The following is a 27654-nucleotide window of genomic DNA, read 5'->3' as shown; positions in this document are numbered from 1 at the left end:
CCCTTGTCTTTGTCTGAAAAATCCACCACCTTTTTCATCCTATATTCTACCCCTCATCCTGTTGAGAAGGGGGAGTGAGAGTGGGTGCTTGGGTGGGAGTTTAGCCCATAGCCAAGGTTAACCCACCACACCCACTTTAATTCTCCATCCCCTCTATGATTTTTAGTAAGTCTTGTGTAGAAGAGAAAAGCCTTTTGCTAAATACTTTGAGGAGAAGCATCATTTCAAAAGTCCAGCAGTCCTGTCTTCAGCCCATGAACAGGCCCGATCGAAAGATTTTTCCAGACAGCTCCTCCTCACGTCTGAATGTCCAAAGCAATTTCAGTTTTACTCTATTGACAAACCAGTTCTCAACATTTTACAGGTAAATATCAGTAAGGGAAGGGTTCACACTCTATGCCTCCATGGCTTCCACCCTAGTGCTACACCTTCTCAGAACAAAACAAAACATCTCTGAAGCTGGCACCACTTCCTCCTTGGTAAAAGCCAGTACAGGGAGCACAAAGCAGATCAACAGACCCTGCACAGTGCCAACAGCAAGCATATTCACTTTAACTCTGTTTTGCATGGGTATCATACTAACCTTTCATCTGAGAGATTCAAATATCAGATTGGGAAACACTGAAAGACGACACTGTTCTAACACCATCCAGTAAATGCAAACAAACAGAGCCATACTATGGTTGCCTCAAGCACTGTTTGGAGGCAATTTCACTTTGGGAAAAGTACGGAGAGAGAGGTAGCTAGGATGGTCAAAGCTTTGAGGCTTCATGGCTACTCGTCATATTTCTCTGACTAGCAAGACACATACAGTCAGTTGCAAAACCAGTTTTAATAAAAGCCACCATTTGCCACCTACAGTAGCAGATAATGGGACAGTGAGAATCCTGCCTCCTATCCATACTTTAGGTTGGCTAGTTTTGTTTGCTACTTGTTATGCTTGCGTTATCCTGTTACTATGATACGAGAAGGTGATTTATATTTACACCTTAATATTTCCATAACCATATTTATGTTTTCCTAACCCAAGAAGCTGAAAATTGCCTTATAAGTGTTAGGCTAAGAGTGACCTGGCCACCAACACAAAGACAAAAGCCCAGCCTTCGTCTTTAGCATAGCACCAGGTTCACTTTCACCTGCCCCCCCCCCTTTTTTTTTTTAATTGCCAAGATTTCACTTCCTCCCATAGCACAGAATCCAGTGTCATCATCAGAGCAAGAGCTTTATAGATACCATGGCAAGAAAATAACAAGCCAGAAAGTGTAGCCACAAATTCCCACTAGGCCACTTTAAGCATAACTGAACAAAGTCTCAAACTAGAGATGCATACCTAAAATGCTATCTGTGTTATTTCCAAACTGATCCTACAAAATACATTCATTTTAGTTGTCTCAAGTGATTCATGTTAAGAATTTAAAAGTTCTGCTTACAGGATCACTATTGTATAATGGGTCACAACATTTTTCCAGAGAATATAGATACTTCACGTTATCTTTAGCTTCATTTGCTGCATCTGTGATGCGAATATCCAATGCTCGCCAGTTCTAAGAATAGAAAGTTGAAAAAAAATAAAACCACACATTTCAGAAAAAACTGTTTTGAGATCACTCTGTTTTGTCCTTAGCCTTTAAACACATTTGAAAGCACAGATCTGTTACTTCAGAGTTGCACTTGTTTACCCAAGATGAGGAACAGGTCCTTGTTTTGCTTCAATAACTTGACTGTGAACATACAACTAGTTTAGACCACTCAGCTCAACAAGTTATGTCAGTAGTAGTGTCAAGTCAAGCTGTTGTAAAATATATAGACATCATCTGTTAACTATTTTTGCTTGATGGACCAATGAATATATAACCATGTATGTTTCACATCTCTCATTTGATGAACCAAGACTTTTTGTTTTATTCACCTATTTTTGTGTTTGTGATGGGTCTTTAACTTTGTTATGTCAATGTGAGAAGTTATGACCCCACAAGTGGTTTTGACAGACACTGTAACAACATGAGAAAGAGGTTTAAAAATTGTGGTTTTTTCATTTTCTTTTCATTAAATACCCAGTTCATGAATTCAATTTTCTGGTTTAATAATCAACTTCTCAAAGATTTATAAGTATTTATTCCTGTTGAACCATGTGGATGCAAAGGGGATGCCCAGTCTTTTACAATAAATTAAACTAGATTTAAACTTTATCTACTCAAGGTGAGGAATCAGGAAGGACACAGAAAACAAAAGTCAAAGACGCTTCAATATTTTCCCCACGAGCAATGTTATGTACATCAAAATGAACTAGGGTATACAGAGCATTTCTAGTCTTTACATCTGTCATAATTCAAAATAGAAACCTTCAGCAGTTTGGATTTAGCAGCAGTGAGTACTCCAAGCACTGCCTTCACATCTGGGCTCTTCAGCTGGTCCGTAAGGTAGTTGAATTTTGACACTCTCTTTTTCCAGTAATCAAGCTCTGCTCGTGGTCCAAGGTCATCAGCTTCCTTTCTCAACTGGTCATTTTCTGCAAGAACCTTTTATCATACAGTAATATTAGTGAGTGATGCTAATATTTTTTATCTGCATGGATAGCATGGATTAATTCATAATTTAATTCATACTATTAACCTCCCATGATAAATTACCTAACTCAGCGACCACCTCACATAAGAGACTTTAATTTTGCTTGGCCTTCTTAGTTCTGAGTTAAAGAGGGAGTAGTATCTCAAGAGCACTGTTACAGACAATTACAGTTTCTGCAAATAACCTGCAAAGCATGTTTCAAAGTACAATTTTGACCACTGAGAATATAGTTCACTGAATTACTGTGTTCCTTTTGCTTTCATTAAATCCACTGGGAATCACTAACTGTTTTCTATTTTCATTTCTTGGCTAAGGTGAATCTTTCGAGCAGTTTATTTCTTACAAGAGGTAGAGATGCTCACCTTAGTAACCATGATATAAGCATAGACAGAATACTTTCCCTAATGCAGTATGGACACAAGGAGCTCACAGCAAATGTTGAGGTAAGAACTGGAAGGAGCATATTTACTGTGATCCTTTCTCCAGTGGGTAATCCAACTACCAGCAGCCAGCTACTTAAGAATATTCTGAAGATTGCTTTAGTTTGCTTCACAATTTTTTTTATGAGTATAATATTCACTGAAAATTGTTACTATCTGTAACTTATTCTACATAATATTTGACAACACTTCAGTCACAACAAATAGAAGAACGCATTGCAGATCTATAATAATGCTGAATGTGAAAGCTTGCATCATGGATGTAATGAATGAGTTGTAAAAGCATAAACAACTTTGAAATGGTAAAAAACCTGCTTTTACTGTTTTGAAATGCATCACTCAAGATCTTGAGAATTAAGGTAGGTTCAGGTGCACTTCAAACTACTTAGGAGGCTTCCTTATCTCTCATCAGCTCAGTGGGTTCAGCTTTTCTCTCTGAGCTGGGTAAGGTGGATTGAAATAATTTCTGCCCATATCCTTATGTTTTCTGAACAAGCTGAAGGGGAGACTGGACAAGTTTACATGGAAAAGAAAACCACAGAAAGTTACAGAATTAAAAAGGAAAAATGAATCTGGCTTGCAAAATCTCTGAATTACAAATTGTTAGAGGCTGGAAGAATACTGATGGAAAGTACGGCTATCAGCTTACCCTGCTTTTATACTGTTCCCCAGCATCCACTTTTGCCTGTAGTCAGGGAGATGTCATTGGTTTAAAAGGACCTTTAATCCAAACCAGTAATGGTGGGGTTTGTGCTAATTTGTTTATAAAGGATGAAGCCATCTTCCCAAGAGGCAATACAAACTCAAGTCCCTTGGAGAACCAGGTGATGTGGGGACAGAATTATTATGTAACAATAAGTTATTATAAGCTTAGCTATAGATACACCTCTGCTTGCTCATATCCCTCATTGTTGTAAGGGGTAAAGCAGCACCCTCATGAACCTTGCCATTTGTTAAGTCTTTCCTTTCCTAAAAAGCAAAAAATAGCTATGAAAACTTCTGTCCAGTCAAAAATTATGCTTCCAATCCCTCATACAGTAAAGAACAAGAAACATTTAATGTCAACTCAAAACATGGCTCCCTTCTTCCTCCAGTTTCTGAGCAAATTAACATTCTTAAGTTTGGTATTGAAATCCATAAACCCATAATGCAGTTCCAAGAATGAAAATAAACTAAATTATCCTTCTTTCACCAAAAAATAACACAACTAAAAATCTCTCCATGACATCTGGGTTCATTAGACTAAAGATCTTTCTTGCTTTGCTAAATTAATGATAGCAAATGCTTTAATGACTATTTTAACCTATTTGGCAAAAGGTGAGTAGCAAAAGAAAATAGAGTAAATCTTTTGGAAGAAGTGCAGCTAATTGCAATACACTCTCCCCACCAGTTTCAGCTCATGTGTTTATAAATTAAAGAGGTTTCTTTTTTTAATTTTCTTTCTTCCTTTTAAGAGGTATAGGCTTTCATAAAAGTCTTTCATGGAGCTGATTTCTTAATTTGCAGACAAACATATTTCTCTGATAAAATCTTAGCAGTAAATTCTACAAGCAGAACAGAGAATAAGGTAGCAGCTAAGTTTCCATTTTCCAAGTTTAAAAGTTACTCATCCTGTCCTCTTCCTCAATGCCTGCCTGTACAAACATTACAGAATTTGTTTCCCTGAGCTCCTATGTTTTACATTGAATGGATTGCTGATGCATAGACCACAAGAACCGGATATTAATTTCATGCAACAACTCAATCGGTAGTTTCATTTCTTTCTGAAAAGAACTTTAAGATCTATGGATTAGGTCTATTATATATACTATGCTTCTGAGATTTAAAAAAATTGCAATTACAAATCTTAGCTGCATTTTTTAAATTTTATCCACACTTAAAACAAGTGCACTAAGTTTACAATACTTCTAACCACATGAAGAGGTTCCATCAGCACTATGTTTTCCCTTCAAGATGAGGTGATTATCAAAAACAGGGAACTAAGCTTCCAAAGACATGTGTACACTCCATTTACTAGTAGATGAAAAAAGCTCTCTGTAGTATCCTCATTGAGAAGTAAAAGCACACAAAACATGCCAACAGTACTTTAAAATACAGGGATTGATCACATCTAAACTTATCGAAAGGTAGCTATATGCCAACAGGATAAACTCATCATCTGCCAACATGCAGATGTTGTTATATTTCACAGTTGTCCAGTGTATCACCTGTTCAATTTGTTTGGTCCACCCTTTCATGCAGACTTCTATTCTTTCAAGAGCATCTATGCTGTTAGCAACCGTCAGATAATCTGAAGGTCCTCTTAGAGTTTTCAGATCATATGTTTCACATTTCTTCAGATTGACCTAAAACAAAAGTTAAAAAAAAAAAAACTGAAATGTTCGTGAGAAATAATCCAGGAACTTTAAAAAGTAACTGGTTTCCCCACTTGGGGTATCTCATTTCATATCCCCACTTCAGTTTAAATTAAACTGGTTTGAGCCAGAACTGGACTCCAGAATCTGGAGAATTCCCCAGCCTGGCAGCTGTGCTCTCAGCCCGTGTGAAGGACAGGGCAGAAGTAGGAACTAACAGTTAAAGCAACTGTGTGTTATACATTAAGCATTCTTTAAGAAAGGCCACAGCCATTGAACAGTCAAGAGACATTGAAGTTGAGCCTCAGAAACATTAAAGCCACAGATCAACATATAACAAGTTACTGATGACAACAAACAAAAGTAGGGTTCTTTTCTTCAGTTTAACAAAAGTAATTTTTAATAAGTATTCTACAACAGCAACTAATTCAAAAGCTCCAGAGCAAGAGACATTCTACAGTTAACTCAATTTCTAGTTGCCACATGAACATACTACCTTTTCCAACAGACTTTGCTGAGTTCCTGATAGCACACTAACAAACGCTTCAAGGGAACCAAGGAAGTCCTGCTTAATATTGGAAGCTTCTTGAGGTTCACCAAGTTCAACCCAGCCACAGTCCATAGTCTGTAAGGCTGGAATGAAGATTTCTGATATCAACTGCTCAACACTTTTTAGTAAGCCATCTCGACCTACATTCATCATATTAAAATTTACTTCCTGTAAAAGAAACACAATACAAGTTAAAATAGAAAACAAAATTTTGCCATCATTACATTTATTCCAGTCCTATTGCCTTGAGCACCTCAAAAATTACCAGCGTGTACAAGTGCTCTTCAAGCAATAACAGCACAATTCTTGCTAGCAGAGGCTGCAAGATTTGCACAGGGTGACAGTTTGTCATACAAAACTGAGGAAACAAAAGATCTGAAAACACTTCCAAAATATAATGAGAGTATAAGAGACCTCTATTTATAAAGCACAGTTTATATAGGTGAGTAAAATTATCCCAGCCTTCCACTTCTAAATCTATCAGGAGTTATATTTTTGAGTACATTCATACATGCATATATACATATAGGCAGAGATCAGTGCACTTAAAGGGCTTAGATACCAAAAGAGTTATGAACTACAGTTAATTCTGACTTGCAATTGCCCAAAGATTTTGGTCCAGAAAGAACAACTCTATACAGTTTGACAGAGAGCAATTCACAGAACATCTGCTTTTTAGACATTCTGAGAAAGCCTCTGAAGACTTCTAAGGTAAATTACATGAATCTGCCAGCCATCGTTTGCTTCATTAGAAGGTACCACAAGAATTTTTTTCAGCAAAATAATTTAACACCAAACAACTTGTATTTAAGTGTCACACATTAGATGTGTCTTCAGACTTACCATTTTTACTTTTCGACTTGTCTTTCCTAGTTTTAAGGTATTATCTACTATCAGAAAGGACCTTATCATTACTTGTGAAAAAGTCTGCTTTACACATCTTTCAGTTGCAATTACCAGCTTGCAAGCATTATTAATAAGCAGAAAATCTTCAAATGTTAAATAGTATATAATTGACTAAAATTTAAGCCAAGTCTTTCAAAATAAAAAAAAAAGAGGTTAAACATAAAACTTTAAAGCATGTGTCTGTAGAAATCAAATAATAATCTAATAATGACAGCCAGGTCATCCACCCTTCACTCTTCTATTTCTTGCCTACCTGGGCAAAATACAGTTTTAAAGGTTTTTCCTAGAAGAGATGGGGGAAGTTAAACTTGCTGGCTTAGGAGCTGTACTTGAAAGTTCCCATTTTGAAGTGTATAGAAAGTTTTCCACAACACTAAATTCTCATTTAGTCCATCATTCTTATTTTAGTGCTCCAATTAGTTTGTCTACAACTATAGGATTCCCTACATTTTACTCTGTGTTCATCAGTACTGGAGCACTTGATCCAGCTTTGTTCACACCAGACTATCATAGATTTAAGGAGTCTTTCACCAGTAAAAACTTGTTTATATATAATTTGCATATACACTCTCAAAAATAAAACCATTTTTGTTTGGGTTAATGGATTTGCTAGCACTTACTGAAATTTAACAGCTTATTATTTAGGTATTGACTAACTACTCTTTGTCATTTTGGATTGTCATAAATTTTCTTCCTTAGCATCATTTCTTCATAGCAGTGATACACTTCAAGTTGCTGCTGCTAGATAATTGCTGCTGCAGCTTTTCCATTTCCCTCCTCTTTTGTCCTGTGTTTCATTTAGCCAAACTGTGTCCTTTTGCTCATTCCTCCATGTCAAAGACTGTCCAATTACGTGCTGAGAGCAAATACCTCATGATGAAAATGAATTTTAAAAAAGATTATGTACAGCGATCAGCAGTAACTGACTCTTACCCGATAGATATTCTCAGTTGTGATGGGTTTAAAAAGACTAGATCTAATGAAGAAAATGCATACACCAGTCAAAGCAACTTCTTTTCCCTCTGTCACAAATACTTTAGGTTTCTTCTTTGTCAAATGAGAGTTGAATCCTGTTCCTGGAAGGCCAAAATGCTCTGTAGATTCAAGTAAAAGAAACATTTAAAAAACACAGATTATTTATTCACAGAAAAGTTTTCTAAACAAATAGTTCAGTTATCATTTGTGTATCTATGAGTCCCAGTCCCCTGGAGCCACCCCATGGGACTACCCACAGACAATACGTAGCATCCAGAGTCCTCACAGCACAGTAAGAACCATTTCATCTAGTTTTGCCATTCTCACATCAAAAGCCTTTCATTTCTTTTCATTTATTTGTTTTCTATTCCTTCTAAGCAAAGGTTCAGGCTCAAGATCCTCTTACATGGCGCTCTCTCATGTAGTTGCAGATAATGCTCTATTGCTTAAAAAAAAAAAAAGTCAGCAAATGTCATTTACCTCAGAGGAGCTATTATCAACTGTCTTTCCTTAAGAACATGTAGACCTAGGTCTAACATACAAAAAAAAAAAAAAGAAATAGAGTGCTTGTGGAAGCAAGGAGGGACAGGCCACAGCAGATTCTTTGAGTAAAAAACAAAACAAAAAAAACAATAAGGGACCTACAAGGGACCTCCCTGTCCTTTCTTCTTCCCCCAACATGAACATGCTGCTCCCATGTTTTACAAGTGTTACCAACAGCCTAAGAGTCACCAAGAAGTAGCAGTGTCTCTGGGGGAAAAATAATTCTCTTAAATTGTGTTTTTGGCCACGTTACTTCTCTGTTACTAGTTTTCCAGTGTTTTCTCAGAGTAAAATGTGCACACACACGCATCTCAGTGAGACACTGCAACAGAAAGCTCAAAAAGCGAATTGTTGATACCAGTAGTTAAAGGACAATATCCAAAAAATTGCAAAAAGTGACAAGCCCCCCACCCTTTTTTTTCAGGCACATGACCATCTGCCCCAGAGATCCCTATTTTAGATCAGGTGGCCACCCATAAGTCCCCTCCCCACTCTTTTGTTCACATCACCTTTCCCCCTCCCCTTTTTCACCACAGCTCCTGCAGAAGTCTCTCTCTTGTTTACCTCAGAAGTACATCAAGGGCTCTGTCACCAGCAAAACAGTCTTGACTGAGAATTTTATTAATTTGATTTATTGCCAATTAACATAAACTTGCACTCTCCTTGTACTTCAATAATTACAGAGGCTAGACCAGCAACAGTTATCCCAGTTTTCAGGACATTCCCACAATGTATGGAGCTAGAGTAAGTAGTATACTATGCAGTCTCTTTAGAAAAGGTGTACTGTTACTGAAAAGGGTGCTAGAAGGTGTTAAGCTGCATATTAGAAGTGCCATTCAAAACATTGCAAAAAAATCTGCACATAAGGGTGCAGATGAGGGTGGGCATAAAACCAGACTTTGAAATGTCCCCTTAGGGCTCTGGAGTACATCTTCCTGAACTGAGAGATACACAGTCTCCTGCTCTGCAGGGGCACAAAATATCTTGTAGGTACCCTTCATGGTGTCATCTTCTGCCCTAACAGAAGTGTTTGCTAATCCACATCAGGGTCAGAAAACCAGCTTATATTTGAGGTGGTATGTAATAAGTGCCTTTGCCAACAAGATGCATGTAATGCCATAAAAATGCACTTAACTTTACTGATTAGTAGCCACCACTATAGCTGTGATTTTCACTTTGCTAGCCTGAGAATCACAGCCCCAGAACAATCAGCACAAAACATTATTTTAGAAACTCTGCCCCCCCCCCCCCCCCCCGAAGGAAAAATGCACAGCACAAGCTGCACACTGTGTACAAGTAACTGTAGTACACTCACGGCTGTGGGCAAAGGCAGCCACCAACACACCCACTTCATCCCACGCTCACCTGTATTCTCTTCCTTCACCACCACTTCATTTTTTCTTACTCTTTTTTCCCCTCCAGTGTGCATGGTCTTTTGGGGACTTTTGCTTATTCGCTCAATGCACACGTTGCTGTGAATTTGGGGGTTTTTTTGTTGTTCTTTTTTACTCCAGCTTTCCATGTTGCCTGCATCTAGCAGCACATCTCAAAGACCAAAGGCCAGCACAATCATACTGTAGGATCATCTGATCAGTTTGAGGGTGGGTGACGGGGACTGATTATATTCCCAAGCTTTGCCCCTTGCCTCACACTCTCTCCAACATAATTCCTCCAGTTCAACTCAGACATGTTAAAACTTGCTCAGCAGATTTCTAAATTGGTGGCTGAGTTTGTATTTTCATTTAATTTTTATGTACATTTAAATTTTAATAATTAAAGTTGCTTATATCATATTAAACAGTCTTTTTATATCTTTTAGGTATATACATACATATATACTGAAAATACATAAGGTACAAACACATATTTGTACACTCATATAGGTATATGTTTACATATGTATAAACACAGGTATTTATATTTATGAGGCCCTTCTTGTACACCCCACTTGTTTACCCTGGATGAACTCCCACTAACCCAGCACAGGGTCTCGAGGCCACATGGGGCCTGGCTAATCCCAACGGCAGCAGCACTGGAAACTCTGGGACAGAAGCCATGGGCAAAGGGAGGATGTCCTTGTCACAGGGGTCCTGAGCTGCCTCCAGGGTAAGCGAGAAGGAGGCTTCCCCAGAAATGTGGTAACATGGGGGCACTGGGGAAGGGAAGGGGATATAAGCAGAAGGGACTCCTGGGGTAATGGCCCTGCTACCCATAATGCAGGTCTCCTGGGGCCATTTGTCATGCGATGGGACCACCTGGATGGATGGTCATGTGCCAAGAAATGCCGAGGGCTTCTAGGGCAGATCAGTGGTGTGACTGGAGGGGAGGGGGCAGAGCATCTGTCACTGCTCACCTTGTGTGAAAGTCATCTTTTAACTATCAAAAACCATTTTCCAACCCCCCAGGCAAGAGTTGCTGGGCTCTCAAGGAAGTACCTTGCTGGTGCATAGTAGCAATATGCAGAAGTGCACTAATAAGCTTCAGTAATTTCATCAATCCTCATTTCATGAGCAAGGACAGATGTCCCAGTATGACCAAACTTGACTTGCCTTAAGCCCCAGTTTATAAGAACTTTACTATCTGCTTTTTCCTTGCATACTTGCTCACCACAACTATAATATGTTGCAGGAAAACCTAAGTTGCTTTACCTGTATCTGTTGCCTCCACATCTTGATAGTAGAACATCAGATGACGCAGACCTCCAGGGGCCAAGAATTTGTCAATGCGCTCTACCTGTTTGAGAGCATGTTGACATATTTATGCATAGCATACCCACTATCAAAAGTTTCACTTGCTCAGATTTTTAACATACAGGGCTGACAAATACTCATCACATTGTCATTGTTCAATAATAAAATTATACCAGGCCCAGTTACTACCGCCCAAAAAAAATTACTGAGTTGCCTTGTCCTTTAGCAGCACACACCTACTAAATTGAATAATTTAAATTTTTCCATGCTGAATACAATTGAATATAGCCAGGCCATGCTTCAATTTACTGAAACCACTTGCTGTACATGCTGTATATCGTCTCTCAAACTGAGGGCATAGGGCATTTCTTCATTTACTGAAGTGCAGCAGCACCTCATTGAAGTCCCTCACCCATGTTATTGTTACTGCCATTCAGCTAACTAGCTGAAAGCAGAAAATACACAGCTGCTATTATTCCATATCATAGCAACAGATGAAGCCTTTATTTATTTATATTTTAAGCATCAGGACAATTTCAGTTATCCATCAATTTAAGGCTTTCATGAAGCATTCTTGAACCATATATTAGTAGTGCAGTCCAGGAATATCACATCTAGGCCATACAAGCCTAGGAAGAAAGTTAATTCCTCTATGCCAGTATGCTGATCAGTGTTTCAGCACTTGAAAGTCTGAGATCTGAGTCCTTGTTTCACATAGTCCCTAACTACATTGCAATATTCCAGCAGAAAAGGCTTCTACTTCTAGAAGTTCTTCAGAAAGATTTGCTGGTACATTTTTGCTTCCTAGTAGAAAACAGGCTTTCTACTTCCTAGTAGAAAACAGGCTAAGAGATCACCAGCAACAGGAAGAAAGCTGCATTTATCCCTTTTCCATTAATAATGGGCCTCAGTTACACCAAGACCACATAAACTGCTAATCCAGAAAATCTTGGCTGAGCCCTCCAAGTTGAGGTCAAAACAACTATTACACTTTTCTCTTTCCAAGTATAACAGCTGCCAATATTTTCTTCGTCTGACAATTTTTCTCAGGCAATACAGTTTGCAAGGAAACCCATTCAGAGATAAAATGCACAAAGGCTGAAATAAGCTCTCCTTTTTAACTTGCATGACAGTGTTCTGCACAGCTTATTTTCCTATATGACATGGAATCACAAAAATGTTGAAAGGCACTTCTGGGAGATCTTGAGGCCAGCCTCCTGTATCATCAACAGCAGATCAGGTCATCCAGAGCTTTGCCTAGGCTGAGTCTCAAAAACCTCAGGGATAGAAATTACACAGCTCACTTGATTAACCTATTCCCATGCTGCATTACCCTCCTGGTGAAGAAGGGTCTCTTAATGTCCAATCTGCAACTTGTCGCTATTGCCTTTGTTATATCATCTGCAACCGCTGAGAAGAGTTCAGCTCTGTCATCTTCGTAACTACTCTTCAAGCAACTGCGGGCTACTATTTGACTTCCCCTCAATCTCTTATTCTCCCTCGTCTCATATTTTACATATCCTATGGCCATCACTATCTTGGTAGTCTTCCACTGGACTTTCTTCAGTTTCTCAACAATATTAGCACTGAAATGGGAATGCATAAATTGAAGGTACACAGATGGAAAGAGAATGCAAGATAAAACAAAAAAACCCACAACCATGTTTACTTTAGTGTCAGGGAGTAAAACACGATCTACTTGCTGTCTACCTAGATTTTAAAAAAATAATGATTTCTTTTCAAATCACAAAATTTTTCTCCATTGCGTATAATACTTAGCATCAACTTTGATGCACCGTTTCCTCAATATACATATTTCTAACGGCTTAGCCCCTGCATTAACCCTCATGTAGTCAGTCAAATCACTCAGCCATTCTATTTTGTCAAGTAGTTTCCACTTGATTTAATTTCCTAAACTAGATCACAATGTAGTCTCACAAATGCTGGTGGCAGCCTAACGGAAACAACAATAACATGCAGCCTGCTGTGGACAGGACTCTTGAATCTATATGCACAAGGATTGAGAGACTTCATGCTGTGGATCCAGTATGAAATAGTGTCACGGGTTTTACCGTACTATCTATAACCATTGGAAAGCAGAAATTCTAATCAATTTCAAAATCAATATTGTTGCAATAGGTCCTGAAACTAAGGACACTTTTGTTCAACTTAATTACAAAATGCTGAGAAATATTATTTCAATGAGAAGACTTGAGTAATCTCAGACACAAACTCTGAGAACTCTCTCAACTATCTCACTGAGTATTTGATGGTAATATCAGTTCTAAGGCATCCTATGAACTTCACTATCAAATTAATCAGATTACCTGGTTACCGTCAAGAATAGCATCTTCTACTTCTGCTTTGTCCAGATTCACACAAGAGGCAACAGCATCCAGTAAGTAATCATGCCTGCCATCCAGCCGAGCACGTTTAGCCTCCCTCTCTTCCTTGAGCTTTTGCTGTTATAAAACACAAAGTGGACAATGAATAATTCACAATCTATTTTGAAAACAAAAATAAAGAAAATTCTAAAATTTATTTTAAAAAGTAAAGGCTACTACATTCTTCCGTACTTGTGGTTTATGTTTTTAAGGCACTCAAGTGAAATTGTTAGAAGCGACCCCTGTTGTGATTTTACAGTTCATTTCCTGTGTTCTGTTTTCAGATTTAGCACAAAATTTCTATCATCAGTCTTTTGCACAACATTATTTATTTGTTGAAAGGCTCTGTAGGAAAAAACAAAAAAAGGTATTTTATATGCATGGCTCCATCATTCTGCAAGTTACGTTCAACACCCTAAGTCCTTAGTCCCAGCTTTTCAGTCTAGTCACATATGACCATCAAGTCAAGACAGGATTCTGACCCATCTTTGTTATTCATGGAAGATGTTGTAAGCATTTTCTAATAAAGACAGATGCTGCTGGAGAAAGCTAGGGTTTCATACATTATCTCTTTAATATAATGAGAAGTAAAACAAGCCACAAGCCTCAAGGTACACAAGTGTTTACAAATGTGCTTAACTATAGCTATTATACCATTCTTCAAGCAGTATGCCTACTCTTCTAATTAAATTGAATTCCCATATGTAATACACCTCATTACATTATAGACCAAATAGCCTTCTGGAATAGTTACTGGTATTATTGTGCTTGTGGATTACGAGATTTAATATCATTTCATTTTCAAAAGAAATTTAGAATTATGTTTCACTGGTGGTAAATTCAATCTTTATTTCCCCAGTGATTATGAAAAATCTAGTAACTCTATAAAGTATGCACAAGTGATTTATCCACAAGCTTCTGCAGAGCCAATAGGACTTGCATAATATACTTTATACCGTTATGTAAATATCTTTCCTACCTCCTGGAGTAATTTTCAAATATTTGGTAAACTCGTAATTACTAGCATACCTTCATAAATGCTGAATGCACTGGAAAGGTTTTTCCATGTAAAAGACAAACATAGAAATCATGTTCTTTACACAGATATGACTGAAGAATGCAGTAGTACATTAGTTTGTACATGTACTTTATGCTATTTTACCTCTGTCATTCCCTAACACAGTCTCCACTTTCCCAAAAGTGAAATGTCATCACAGGATTGGCCTTTCCTACATGTTCTCAAATCAGGGTAGAAATTTTCCCCCTAGTTAGACATACAAAAAGCAATGATTTGGGGCTGAATCAGCTTCATGCTAGATAATAACACTAGAATCTTAAAAACTGTTGTTTCAGTAATTTGAACACAACTGATAATGCATCTTTAACATAGAAAAATACAACCAATACTCTGCCAATTAGTTAGCTTCTATTTAAGCCAGCAAAAAGCTCTTTCGGTTTTACTTAAACTACAGAGACACTACTTTTGTACCATGCTGTGTTTCCAGCATAGAACTCCAGACATACTGCTACACACGGTATTCATCTTACACTGGTTATGAGTTCCCAACTCCACCTATACAGATGACCCTTGATATGTTCATAGCCTCCATTTCTTCTACAAGTTGCTGTTTATGTAGGCTGAAATCATAAGCACCTTCTTCTCAAACTGGGCAATCACGCCCTGATGTTTGTTTCTGTTCTTTTAATGCTTTCCAATCCTTTAATTGCAGTCTCTCAAGCCCTATAACAAATATACTAGCTATTGTGTATAGCTGTTCACACAGAAATCAAATATTATCTAATGCTAAGTCCAGTAACAAGAGCATTCATTAATATGTCACAAAACTTTAAAAGTCTAGTTAACTTAAATTCTTTTAATGAACTGTACCTAGAGAAAACAGGGAATTATTAACTAGATAATAAAGCTATAGTTTTATGAAGATTAAGACATTCACTTGTATTTATCACCTGTCACTTCTGGAAGGCATTTGCATTCTTCTGGTGGATATCTCTCTAATGCAAGTTGCATGCATGTTTTTCCTGATAGTAGCTAAAATGCAATTCAAGAATACACCCTGCCTGTCATGCTTCCATATTTTGATGATCTGCCATTTCTAAGAACAACTTCTCCTCCCCAACTCTCACTTCTCAGTTGTTGCAGCCATCAGAAGACACTTCTAGCTCACTTTTAGGATTAGATTGTCCCCCAAAAAAGTAGAAGAAAGCTAACTTCAAGGCTTTCAATAGCAAGTCATTAATTTAAATATTTAAAAACACTCAGAAACTAGACTGGAAAGCAGTCAAAATATCACTTTCCATTTGCATACTACTTAAAGAATAATTTTTTAAGATATTCTTTACTTATGATTAGGAATCTCAGAGAATGAATTGCAAGAAAATGTTGAGCTTTCTACCTCTTATTCTTCCCTTCCCCTCCTCCCCATCTTTAAGGGCCAGACATAAACGAGCAAAAGGCTCATGGAGGAACAAGTAGATTTCTATTCCAGATTTGTTTCCTTCCCAATTTTTGCATAGGTGTGCATTTCAGGCCCTCAATCCTTTTGTATCAAGCAGAACTTCAGTGAAGGAATTCACTAACCTGTTCTCAAAATTCAGTCTTTGGACTTTAAGATCCTTTAATTACCCCCACATCTTGCTTCAAACCAGCAATGTTGTGCTGGTCATAGCCTAGGAGTTTTTGTATATTTTACATCCTGCAGGATTCACTACAGAAGTACATATCCCTAAACAGCATCTGTACGAAAAAAATACCAAAACCCAGGTAGGTTTATGTAATTCAAATAAACATCACTTAACAGAACATTGCAACAGTAAGATTTTAAGACAGAAGGATTGCTAAAAGACATAAGCTATCATTTATGTAGGGAAGAGCGGAATTGCTAGTACGTGCAGTAACACTTACATGCAAACCCTGAAAAGTATCAGCAGCAATTCTGGTCAAGGTCATACAACAAAGCCTCCTCATAATGTCCCATGATGTAGGAGGATTCAGATGGAACAGTAATTTACAAGAGATAAATGCTTTCTCACTTAGATATCCGGAAGGATTGTCCAAGTTTTTATATGGTACAGCTTTACCTTGGTTCTTCATTTAAAGAACAGCAGCACAGCCACCTTTAGTTTTGGGTTTCTTTCCCCCCCCCCTTAGTTAGTTACAAAGGTAAGAAAGGCCATATGACATAGTCCCACAACAGATGCAAGTCCAAAGCTAAACTAATTAACCAAAAAGTCCTTCTTTGATTATTAGTCTACTTATAACAAGTAACTTGTTTTATGTTACATAAAACCTTAAAATTCCTAGTACCTAAATACCAAAAATTAAGCACAGGAAACTTAATTTCAGTAGACATCTGCTCCTGAAGCAGAATAAAGGGCAGATTCCTAAATTCATTTTAACATACGCCTAAACCCATAACCATCACACCATCAATCTGAAGCAACAAATGGGGACTAAGTTAAAATTAAAAAAGTGTTTTCTAACTACCACAAGAGTATATAATATATATATATATATATATATGTAAGCAGAAGGTACTAAAAGATCAGAAGTCAGAGATGCCAGGGTCCTTCCTTTGAAACAACAGCCTCAGAAACCAAATATTGACTATTGCCAACTTCTCCATTACAGAGTGCAGTTGCTGATGTGTCTGCAGACACTCTAATCAGAGTTAGCATGAATGTTATTTAGTATGCAAGTCATAACTGCACAAGTCAAAACTTGTTCCTGAACACAGTTTATCCAGCAAATGATGCCTTTGGTTGTCAGAATACTGTGCATTACTGAATTTAGACACTCTCAGATCAAAGTCTTATGGATGAGCAATACACTTGAACTTTACTGGGAAGTTCAATAATAAAAGAGTCAAAAAGTTAAGTGTTCTATTGTTAATTTACTGTCTCATCCAAAACTTATTTAACCAACATGGCATTCCTCTGTCTCTCCTTTAACTTGCTAAGATGTTTTATATTTCATAAGCATTACTCATGGATTTCCCTGTAAAAGTAAACTGCAAACCATTTTACACTTTCCAAGCACCCCGAGTTTTCAACAGACACACACCTTTTTATTCACTCCTCTCCAAAGAACAGACACCCTACGAATTAGGATAGTCCCCTTAGCTGACTCTTAAATCTCAAATATCAGAGCTTTCCCACATTTTTTATAACACTGCATTAACTCAGGAACAGTTTGTTCAAATAACCAGCTTTTAAAACAAGTCTAAGGGTCTTAATGACTTTATATTTTATTATTGTTTCTCAATACCATGTAGTACCTTCAAAGTTCTGTTCCCATTTTACAAGTATAGGAAGAGTGAAGTTAAACTTCAATTTTCCTTGGTGACAGAGCCCACCCCTGTTTTGTTGCCAAATCCAGCATCAAGCTCTTTATTGTACCGGTATAACATTTGTGAAATTATACCACGGCAACAATCTGGACAAGATACAAGTACTAGTAGCCAAATGCATAAATATCTCCCAGTGCAAATTCACTCTTCAGAACATATCATGCAACTAAGCCTTTATTGCCTACCAATTAACTTACAAGACCAGTTACACAGAAAACCCCTACGCCTTATGACAAATACCTATCCCAAATACTGTGTTTTGCTTTAAAAGGCATAGTTTATCCATTTTTGTGAAACCAGTATCATCCACTTAACACCATTTTAAAACACACCTTTTTCTTCCCCTCACTCCCCTGTCAATTTACACCTTTATTCAAACTATACAGTTACTAGTCCGGACCTCATCCAAAGTTCAGTTTTCCTTACCTTTATAACTCTGCCAATGCTCCGCTTCCAAAGTTGCTTTCTTCCAGCTCTAAACATTGTACTATTCGATATAAGCATCAAGTACTGTTTTTCAGCAATAAGCCTTAAACCATGGAGCAAGCTTCTTGATTCATCATTTTGAACTCTCCCCCCAACTTTTTGTTCATATTTGTTTCATTCCTTATCTGTAGGAACACCAGAAGAGCCCTAGAAAATACAGTAAGGTCCTCAAAAGCCAGCAGCAGTTAACCTTAGCTCTGTATCTTTTTTAAAATTCAGTTCTAATGTGCATTTAAATTACTTGAAAACTAAATCGGACTACTTTAGAAACTAGAGGTCTCTAACCATCAGTTTACTGCCTATAGATGAGGAGTTGAAAATTACTGCTACCAACCACAGTGTTGTTAAGGTGATATTGTTTATATACAAACACCACTCGATACGATTCATCGTGCTCAAGGGCAACATAACCATTTGCAAAAGTCAATTTTATAACTGCTTATCTGATTTGTGTTTAGCCTTCTTAAGTAATCCTCATGTCAACAGACATCTTTGTTTCCTTGTCACAGATGATTGTTTAAATATATAGCAACAACAGTCAAGCAGCTTTCAAATAGCTTTTACCTACAGACTACTAAGAGTTTTCTATTCATATTTTTTTATACAAGTACATTCAGACTCAGTTATTTTTCAGTTGTACAATGGTTGCTTAATACAGCAATTTTTCTTCAGCAAGGAACATTAAGGTTTTTCTTCTTAAAATACCCTTAATTTTTTCCATTTCAGTGACAGAATCTAATCTGATGTCCTCTTGAAAATGCCAGAAAAAACAAACTAATGATCCAATATTAGGAACAAGAAAAACAAGACATTTTTACAGCTATTTCAGGCTTAGAATGCCCCTAAATATTTCTGCTTCCACTCATATCAATGTGAATCATGCCTAAAATCACTTGACAACCTCAGTGTTGATAAAAGTCGCATGAGTAAAAACCATTTTCCCCACATTATCTGATTTTTTCATACAATTTTCCCCACCTACTATAGTCAAATCTGATTAGGTATATGTTTGAAAGACACTGAAAAAATTTGCATATAGTGTAAAAGTAAACATCCATAGCTTTCTCTGAACCCTTTACAGCCTTCTCTCAAAATTAAACATGCTATTAAATATTACATACTGAGCTAGTTCCTGGACCTGACCATCTTGGTGACCCACTACTGAACTTGCTCTGTCAACGTGCTGGCTATTTCAGCCCCGCATGTGGTCAGCATTCTTTGCTGCAAGGTGCATTACCGGCTCGTGTTCAACTTGGTGTGGAACAGAACCCTGCAGTCCTTCTCGGTAAACCTGCTATCTAGCAAGTTGGCCACTGGCCTGTACTTTCATACAAGGTTATTCCATCTTACTGTAGGACTTAGCATTTGCTTTCATTGAATTTATTTTATGTTCCTGTCAGCCCATTTCTCAAGCGTGTCCAGGTCTGAATAGCAGCCCTGCCCTCCACATATCACCCTCTCCCCCCAGTTTGTTATTGTCAGACTTGCAGAGATAGCACTCTGTCCCATCATTCAGGTCATTTGTGAAGACACTAAAGAGTATTAGCCTCAGTATCAATTCCTGAGGGACACCACTAGCAACTGGCCACCAGCTGGACGTGGTGCCACTTGGAGCCCACTTATCCAGCCAATTTTCCACCCAAATTATCAGACAATTATTCAGTCCATATATCACTGGTTTAACTCTAAGGATATTATGGGACACCTTGCTAAAGTCAAGATAAAGAACACCATCACTGCCTTCCCCTTGACCACATAGCCAGCCACCTCATCATAGAAGGCAATCAGGCTGGTCATGCAGGATTTGCCACTCGTAAATCTACGCTGGCTGTTCACAATCATCTTCTTGGTCCTTCATGTGCCATAAAATGGCTTCCAAAACAGTTTGTCCCACAATCTTACCAGGAACTGAGGTGCAACTGACTGGTCTGTGGTTCCCTGGATCTTCCCTTTTCTCCTTTGTGAAGATGGGTATGACATTTGTCTTTTTCCAGTCACCAGGAACCTCCCCAGATCATCATGGCCTCTCAAAGGTAAGAGAGGCCTCAGAATGACACTGGTCTCCTCCCTCAGCACTTTCAGGTGCATCTTATCTTCTCCCATGGACTTCCATATGTTCAACTGGATTAAGCACTCCCTAATGCTGTCTTTGGCTACAATGGGTAATCCTTTCCATAGGATTCTTCCACGCAAGAAGGCTCGAAGACCTATAGAAGGTCAGAGGGCAAACCCAACTAGTGAAAACTGAGGTAAAAAAGGCACTGAATACTTCAGCTTTTCCCATGTTCTTTGTTGCTTAGTCCCCTGTCCCACTGAGCAGTAGGGCCCACATTTTCTTTTGCTGGCAATGTACTCAGAAAAGCCATTCTCATTTCCCTTCACCCTCCTCACAAGTCTGAACTCCAGCTGAGCTTTAGCTGACTTAACTCTATCTGCGCACATTCGGGCATTGTCTCTATATTCCTCCTGGGTGGCCCATCCCTGATTCTACCTTCTACAGAAGCTGTGTGAGTGTTTGAGCTCAGACAGGGTCTCCGTGTTCATCCATGCTGACCTTCTGCAAGGCCTCCTCTTCCTTCTACACATTGAATGACCTGTCCTTGCACTCCAAGGATGATGATGTTGCAGATCAACCAGTTTTCCTCAGTCCTGTTTCCCCCCTAGGGCAGTCCTTCACAGGATCCTGCCAACCAGATCCCTGAAGAAGTCAAAAATCTGCCGTCCTGAAGTCTAAAGTTGTGACCCTACTGATTGTCTTGCTCCCTTCTCTCAGGGTTTTAAGCTCCACAACCTCACGATTGCTGCAGGCAAGGGTTCCCTCAACCTCCACATCCTCAACTAGTTCTTTCTCGTTTGTGAGTGGCAAGCCCAGCAGAGCATCTGTCAGCTCATCATCCGCAAAAAGAAACCATCTTCAAACTCCAGAAATCTGTGTCATTTAAGTAACTTGGAATGCGGCATTTCTACATTAATTAAAAGACTGGCAAAATTAAAATGACTGGCAAGCATGACAGGGAATAATCTAACCCATGGAGTGGACCCATATATGTGTTAATATCAAATAATCACAACTCATTAACTTACACAGAAAACCTTTTTGCAGCTGTAATGTACCCTAAGTCAGCTCTCACTCAGAACCTTTTAAGTAGACTGCATTTACAGTACTACGTAATATGCTGATCTTGGTTAGAGTCCTGGAAAGGTTTTTGACATTTATGAAAAGCAACTTCTTGTGATCTTCCACCTCATTATGTGTTAAGAAAGAAAAACGAAAATAATGAAGTGGTTGAGACAGTACGTAACTGCCATTGTCAGGTCACTATTGTCTTCGTGTCAAAAGCCAGACTTCCAGCAGACCTAATTTAACACACCACTAATACAACCAACAACTCAGAAGGCTAAGCAGCAACCTTTTGGTCTGCAACTGTTCAAGACTTATCACCTGTACCGCTTGTTTGCCTTACAAGCCACAAAAACAAATAATGCTCAGCCTCAAGTTTGGTGTAGCTGATAACTGCCGAAATTGCTATAAAAACATTGCTTTAGGAATTTGCTTTACATCCACAAGAGCATTTGTTTGAACAGTGTATCATGGCTATGTAAATGGGCCCAATAAACCAGGGTCATTCTAAAGATTTTTTAACAGAACAGTTCTTGCTGAAGCAGGGTCATGTAATCAAAAACTTAACAAGGACTCCTTGGTACTCACAGTACCAGATTTAACACTTACAAAAACATTTTTATCATTTGTAAAAACAGGTTTTCCTGCAGTTTTTAATCAACTTAAAAAAATCTGCTCTTCTACCCTTTATTTTATTGGTGATCCACAATCAGATCTGTGATTTGAAGAATACATTTCCTCCCCAGATGCTCCAGGAATGTAAGATCCATTGTGAAGTTGCATTATTTTTAATAATGTAATATTATTAAAAATATTAAGGAGGATAATATAAAACATCAAGGATGATATGCAATCTTGTATTATAACTCAGCATTCCCAGAATAATTTTAGTCTGTCATGTGTCTCTGGATAGCCTTGGCTATGTTCAGCACTCTACAAAACATTCTATCAGATTTGGGGTAAGTCACCACTATGCGGGTCAGTAAAACCATGAAGCACACAATCAACTGCATTAGACGAAAACTTTTTAGATTAAAATATTAAGTTATCGTATTACTTTAGGAATTATGAAAGTTCATTTCACAATGTCAAAAGATTTTTTTGATAGTGTTACACTGCACAGCTTCAGCACCGAGGTTTCTTTTACTACGGGTAATGACAGATAGTAGTTAGCTACCATCTAGTGGTTAAAAGCTGAAAGTATATATTACCTTTATGCTGTTTTTCACAAGACCACAAAATACAGTCTATACAAAATTTGGCAATTGAAATTGTCCTTTATGGAGATGATCACTTACAAACCACAGATGAAAGTCTACACTGAACAGAAGTGGAGGAACTTAAAGAAAAGCATATCCTATTCTGCTGCATTCTCTCTCATACAGCTGCAATGATAACAACCAAAGCTGAGTGGCCTTTCTTACCTTGCACTGCTTTCTAAGTCAAATAACACTGAGGCTTTAATACCTTTAATTAAGACAAGGATTTTTACCTGCTTTGCTGAGAAAAACTAAAACTTCAACATACTTAGTGATTTCCTACACTAGTAAGCATTTGGGTTGCTTGTCATTCCAAAAAATGCTTTTTGCCTTAAACACCTAACAAGTGTACAACTTGTCAGCCACCTAATGTCTTACTTCAGCTCAAACAAGTAAACAAAAAAAAAGGCTATCATAGCTGAGAAATATAACTTCTCTTCATCTTACTTGTTTGACGAGGTAACAGATATGACTAAGATTTTAACATATAATAATGTCACCTTACTGCCCAACAAGCCTTTTATGGTGAAAGATAGTACTGCTTAAAGAATTAACCTGCCATGTAGGAAGCCCTAGTGTAATTCCCTGTTCTGCTTTAGACAAGACATTTGTCGTTCAGGTTCTGCTTGCCTATTTGATCCAATGCTAAGAAAATAAAATTTAAAGATAAAACACTGACTATATTAAGTAGACAGATGATACACAATTAGCCTTCTGTTTACCAAGACAGAGAGGATGCATAGGTCTTGCCAAATGAAGAAATATTATTGTGAGGACAGAAAGTTTCAGTTCCAGTAACCATGCCAGTAATACATTTTCCATTTTAAGAAACTACAGAATCTCACACCTTCTCTGCCCTTCTCCTATACCAATTATGTGGACATTGTGCCCATCAGCTTCGGTCGGAGTAAGGATCAAAGGCAAAAATACACTACCTCAGGTTCTTCAAACATCCCCAACACTGCTCAAATGTTCCCAATATCCTCAACAACGCAGACTACAGACTGCAATAAATTCTCAACGTGCAATTGAAGACCAGGAGGGCAACAAGGTCCAGATTCACTGGAAGCTGGGGACGCTCCTGAAATGAAGGGAATGGTTTTGAAAGACACAAGTTAGGTAAACTTTGTGGGTTTTACTCTTGAAAAAATCAGAGGGGTGTTTTTAAACCTAGCCTGAGAAAAAGCTTTCAGGCCCTAAAGATCAATGTGGTCTCAAAATACATATCCACTTGCATGAAGTACAGGGAGCCCTAACGTGATAGAGCAGAGGCTGCCACCTGCCACACGGCAAACCATAGCAAAAGGCTGGAACAGATGCTGTCCCTTTGAACAGTGTGGAAGGAAATAGAAAACCAAAACAAGTGCATACTGCTTCTGCCTAAGCAGAAGTCCTAGAAACAAAGTTGGGGGAACCAGATGCTCTCTTTGAACAAAGACATTGCTATAACAATAGCACTAGAAACTCAGCATAAGGAAGGTATAATTGGTACCTTCTGCCATACATCAAGGTATTTACTGTACAGGAAACATGGAAAAGTCTACACTGCTGTAAAAGAGCTCAGTGTTCAAACAACTTAGCAAGCAAACCAGAGCCCAATGGAATAAAGTTTCAGTCATAAACAAGATAGACATAGCATATGATATTACCGACTGCTTGATTAGGATGGAAGTATTGACTGTGACATGTTGGCAGTGATGAGAGGGGCTCCCATGGCTGGGAACAGTATCAGCAAGAAACTTCAGCTCTCTCCATGTATGCTAGGGAAACACCATCTCAGATTGTGAGGCCGATACTAAATTTTTTAGGCATTATTAATAGTCATAGAAAGTTTATAATAAAAAAAAGACATACAAGAGGGCAAGTGACTCCTACCTTGGTCCCTAAAAGGGCACAATATCAGGTTCCAAGTGTTAGTGTTAGCGAGAATAAAATACAAAATTCAATAACCTCACAGCACTAACAAAAGTTAAAAAAAAAAAGGCAAAACAAATGCCATGCAGTCAAATGCTACTTCAACATGAGGAACCACTAAAAATAAGGTAAAAAAGTCAAAAGAATAGAATCCTTGCAGACAACATGCAAACTATTTAAGAACAGCATACTGCAAATACAGAGCAATTGCACAGCTTCTACCAAGAAAGACTTGAGAAAAACCATAAGCCAGCCAGCATAGCAGAGTAAACAGTAGAGTAAAAGCAAGAAAGCATCCTCCAAAAAGCTGGAATAACAATGATATGGAAAAAATCCAGACTAATTAAACCCCGACAGCTTAGACAAAGATGCAAGGTGAAGCAGTCTGAATAACAGCTAATAAGAGATACAAAGTGCTGATAGTGAGGTCCCTTTCACAGTGCATCACAGAAGTAGGAAACTTCTCAGAACGTCTTCCAAAAAATTCATAATATTGCAAGAATGCAATAGAAGATTATGAAATTTGTATACATTTTTGCTGCAGAAGAGTTCAATGTTTCCTTCATAGGAACCTCCCACTTAAACAGCAACACGTTAAAGCTCAGGAGACGAGTTTATAAGCTGACAAAAAAAATTTTTTTAAAAATCAATGGTAAGTAATGCATCAGATGGGTAGTCACCCAAAAATTCTAAAGGAACTCAAAGACAAAAGAGAAAAACTGCTTAACGTGACATATACTCTGCATCAGTATCAGAGGACTGGTCATTGGCTTATAAAATGCACACTTTCAGGGCTAGGTGAATGAGAAACAACTGATGAGGAAGCCTGACTAGGTAAAATAATAGGTACTATAATAAAGAACAGAATTAAGGGGCAGCTCAAATAATTTAATTTCCCAAGGAAAAGTCAACAAGGTTCTTGTGAGAGGGAGAAACACTCATCATGAACTGCTGAGGTTCACCAAAGGGGTTAATAAGCATTAGTGTAAAGAAAATTGATCTACATGACCTGGATTTACAAAAAGCTTTCAGAAAGATCCATTGTCAAATGCTTTGAGGAGAAGCATAAAGGAAATGACCTTTCAGAGATAAAGAACTTGATTAAATGGTGGGAAAGAGAGGATAGGAATAAAATTAATAGTTAGCTTACAGCAACTGGTCAGCAGTGGAGCTCTCCAGGCACCCACACGTAGTCAGGTGGAAAAGGGAAAAGCTGTGAGAGGGGCAAAGTCTGCAGGCAAAACTAAGTTTATCAAGGTAATAAGGGTGACATCAAGGTAATAAGGGTGACCACAAAGAATTACAGAACCTTCCAAGACTGAGCAACTATGTTAGAGTGGCAGATGAAAATTCAGTGTAGGCAAATGGAAAAAGAACAACCTTAATCCTGATTTCACATATAAAGTGATGGTCTCTGAGCTGATCATTACTACCATGAAGTCTATTTCTACCTTTGTAAACAACTGGCTAACATACAGAAATCAGTGATCATCCTGGATAAGGGCTCAATTAGAGACACATGACATCACATGAAATAAACAGGCCCCAAACAATCCATTAAGAATTAAGGCAGACAACTGGCAGACAACTGCTCACTTTTAAAATAATAACTAGGAAAAAAGGCAAGGTTTTTCTTCATCTTATTATCTGGCTCACTGAACATGTTTACTCCATCATCACACAACTGCTAGGCCTGGGACAAGGAAAGGGCAAGATGCAGACCATCCTCTCTAGTTTTAATAAAGCATGAGACAGGATCAGTCTCAATGCAAAACTTCATCCTGAAGCTCTACAGCCTCCCTAGCTTGTCTGGATTTCTCTTCTTTGTGAGTAGCAGTTAAGCATACATTCAGAGTTCTGGAACCCACCCTTAATTTTGCACCTATTCTTCACATTTGCCTAGTTGGATCAGTTTATCACATAAAGGTTTGCTAGTTGGTTAGCATTTCATGAGAATGTGTTTCCATCCCTTTTCTTCATCATACTGATCCCTCAGCAGAAAAACATCTCTGAGGTTCTCATTCTCTCATTCCCTCATTTCTGAAGCAGAAATGCAGGCCTCCAGTGTAAAACAGGCAGCCAAATCCAAGGTTTCTTACGGAAAAGTATCCAAGACTTGGACTGCTCTTTTTAGAAGAGTTCTTGAGGATTACTTCCCTTGGGAGCAATGTTTACCAATTAACAATTCAGCCTTGAAGACTTTTCGAACTACTAGAGATTAAAAATATAAATGCAGTGGCACCTACTTTTTCTTTCTTATAGCACCCACTAGTTTGACCCCATTTTTCTCTGTCACTGCAAAAGTTCTTGGCAGTCTGTATCAAAAAAGGGGATTCAGCAAGTCTTTGGTTATAGTTAGAAAAATCTCTAACAGACAGCATTAGATACACATATATGTATAGACACACGCACGTACATGCCAGCCATTCCTACAGCAAAGTAGCGCTCAGATTCCTACACAGCGACAACACTGTGATACCATCTGCAATGGATGTGCAAGTGATGCTATTCAGTAGCTGTTGTCTAGCATTAAACAATTAGAAGATTCTCTTTTCAAGCTGTTGCATGGCAAACAAAGCATCGCTGTAATAACAGCTCATGGAGTAATTAACTTTTTGCTCATTTAACCTTAGAAATAAAGTTGGTTTTCTTCCCCTCAGGCCTCACCAGGAAGCAAAGGTAGGGTATTCTTCCTCATTAACTTGGCAGCATATTTTTTAATTCAGCATTTTTGATTAACTCAGAACTGCTTTAGTATTAAGTCAGGCATTTTAAAAGTGAACTCTAAACTCAAAAGATTCACACTCATCCAATTCCACATTTTTTCATTAATTGGTACTAATTTATACCTCAAAAGTTCAAGGACCAGTTCTTATGAGATTTCACTGATGTGTTGTTTTTCTTAGGCAAATGCTCAGTCCAGCTTAGAACCCTTGTCTCAGCAGTCAGCAGGGCAGGCTAAATGTCTTTTTTCTTTCCATACTGTCAAAAGGGAATACCTCCCAGGTCAGATTGCATATTAACCCAAAGCTTACTCAGAATGGTCACAAAGTTTAAGCTGTTCTTTAGCTCCAGTTACATATAAAATCTTGCTTTG

At 38.1% G+C, this 27654-nt stretch overlaps 1 protein-coding gene across 1 annotated transcript in view; it reads right to left on the bottom strand.

The window, feature by feature from the left end:
- DNAH5 (dynein axonemal heavy chain 5) overlaps positions 1-18260 on the bottom strand; it is a 133033-nt gene extending 114773 nt beyond the window's left edge. The window contains 8 exon segments of the mRNA XM_075495645.1: positions 1431-1544; positions 2343-2519; positions 5216-5353; positions 5859-6080; positions 7752-7865; positions 10932-11069; positions 13354-13488; positions 18204-18260. Coding sequence (XP_075351760.1) covers positions 1431-1544; positions 2343-2519; positions 5216-5353; positions 5859-6080; positions 7752-7865; positions 10932-11069; positions 13354-13488; positions 18204-18260 — 1095 coding nt within the window.
- Positions 18261-27654: the final 9394 nt, after the last annotated feature.

The sequence above is a fragment of the Mycteria americana genome, chromosome 2, assembly GCF_035582795.1.
Source record: "Mycteria americana isolate JAX WOST 10 ecotype Jacksonville Zoo and Gardens chromosome 2, USCA_MyAme_1.0, whole genome shotgun sequence".
NCBI classification, from domain to species: domain Eukaryota; kingdom Metazoa; phylum Chordata; class Aves; order Ciconiiformes; family Ciconiidae; genus Mycteria; species Mycteria americana.
Note: the sequence above shows the minus strand (reverse complement) of the source record. Positions and strands in the feature narration are given on the sequence as shown.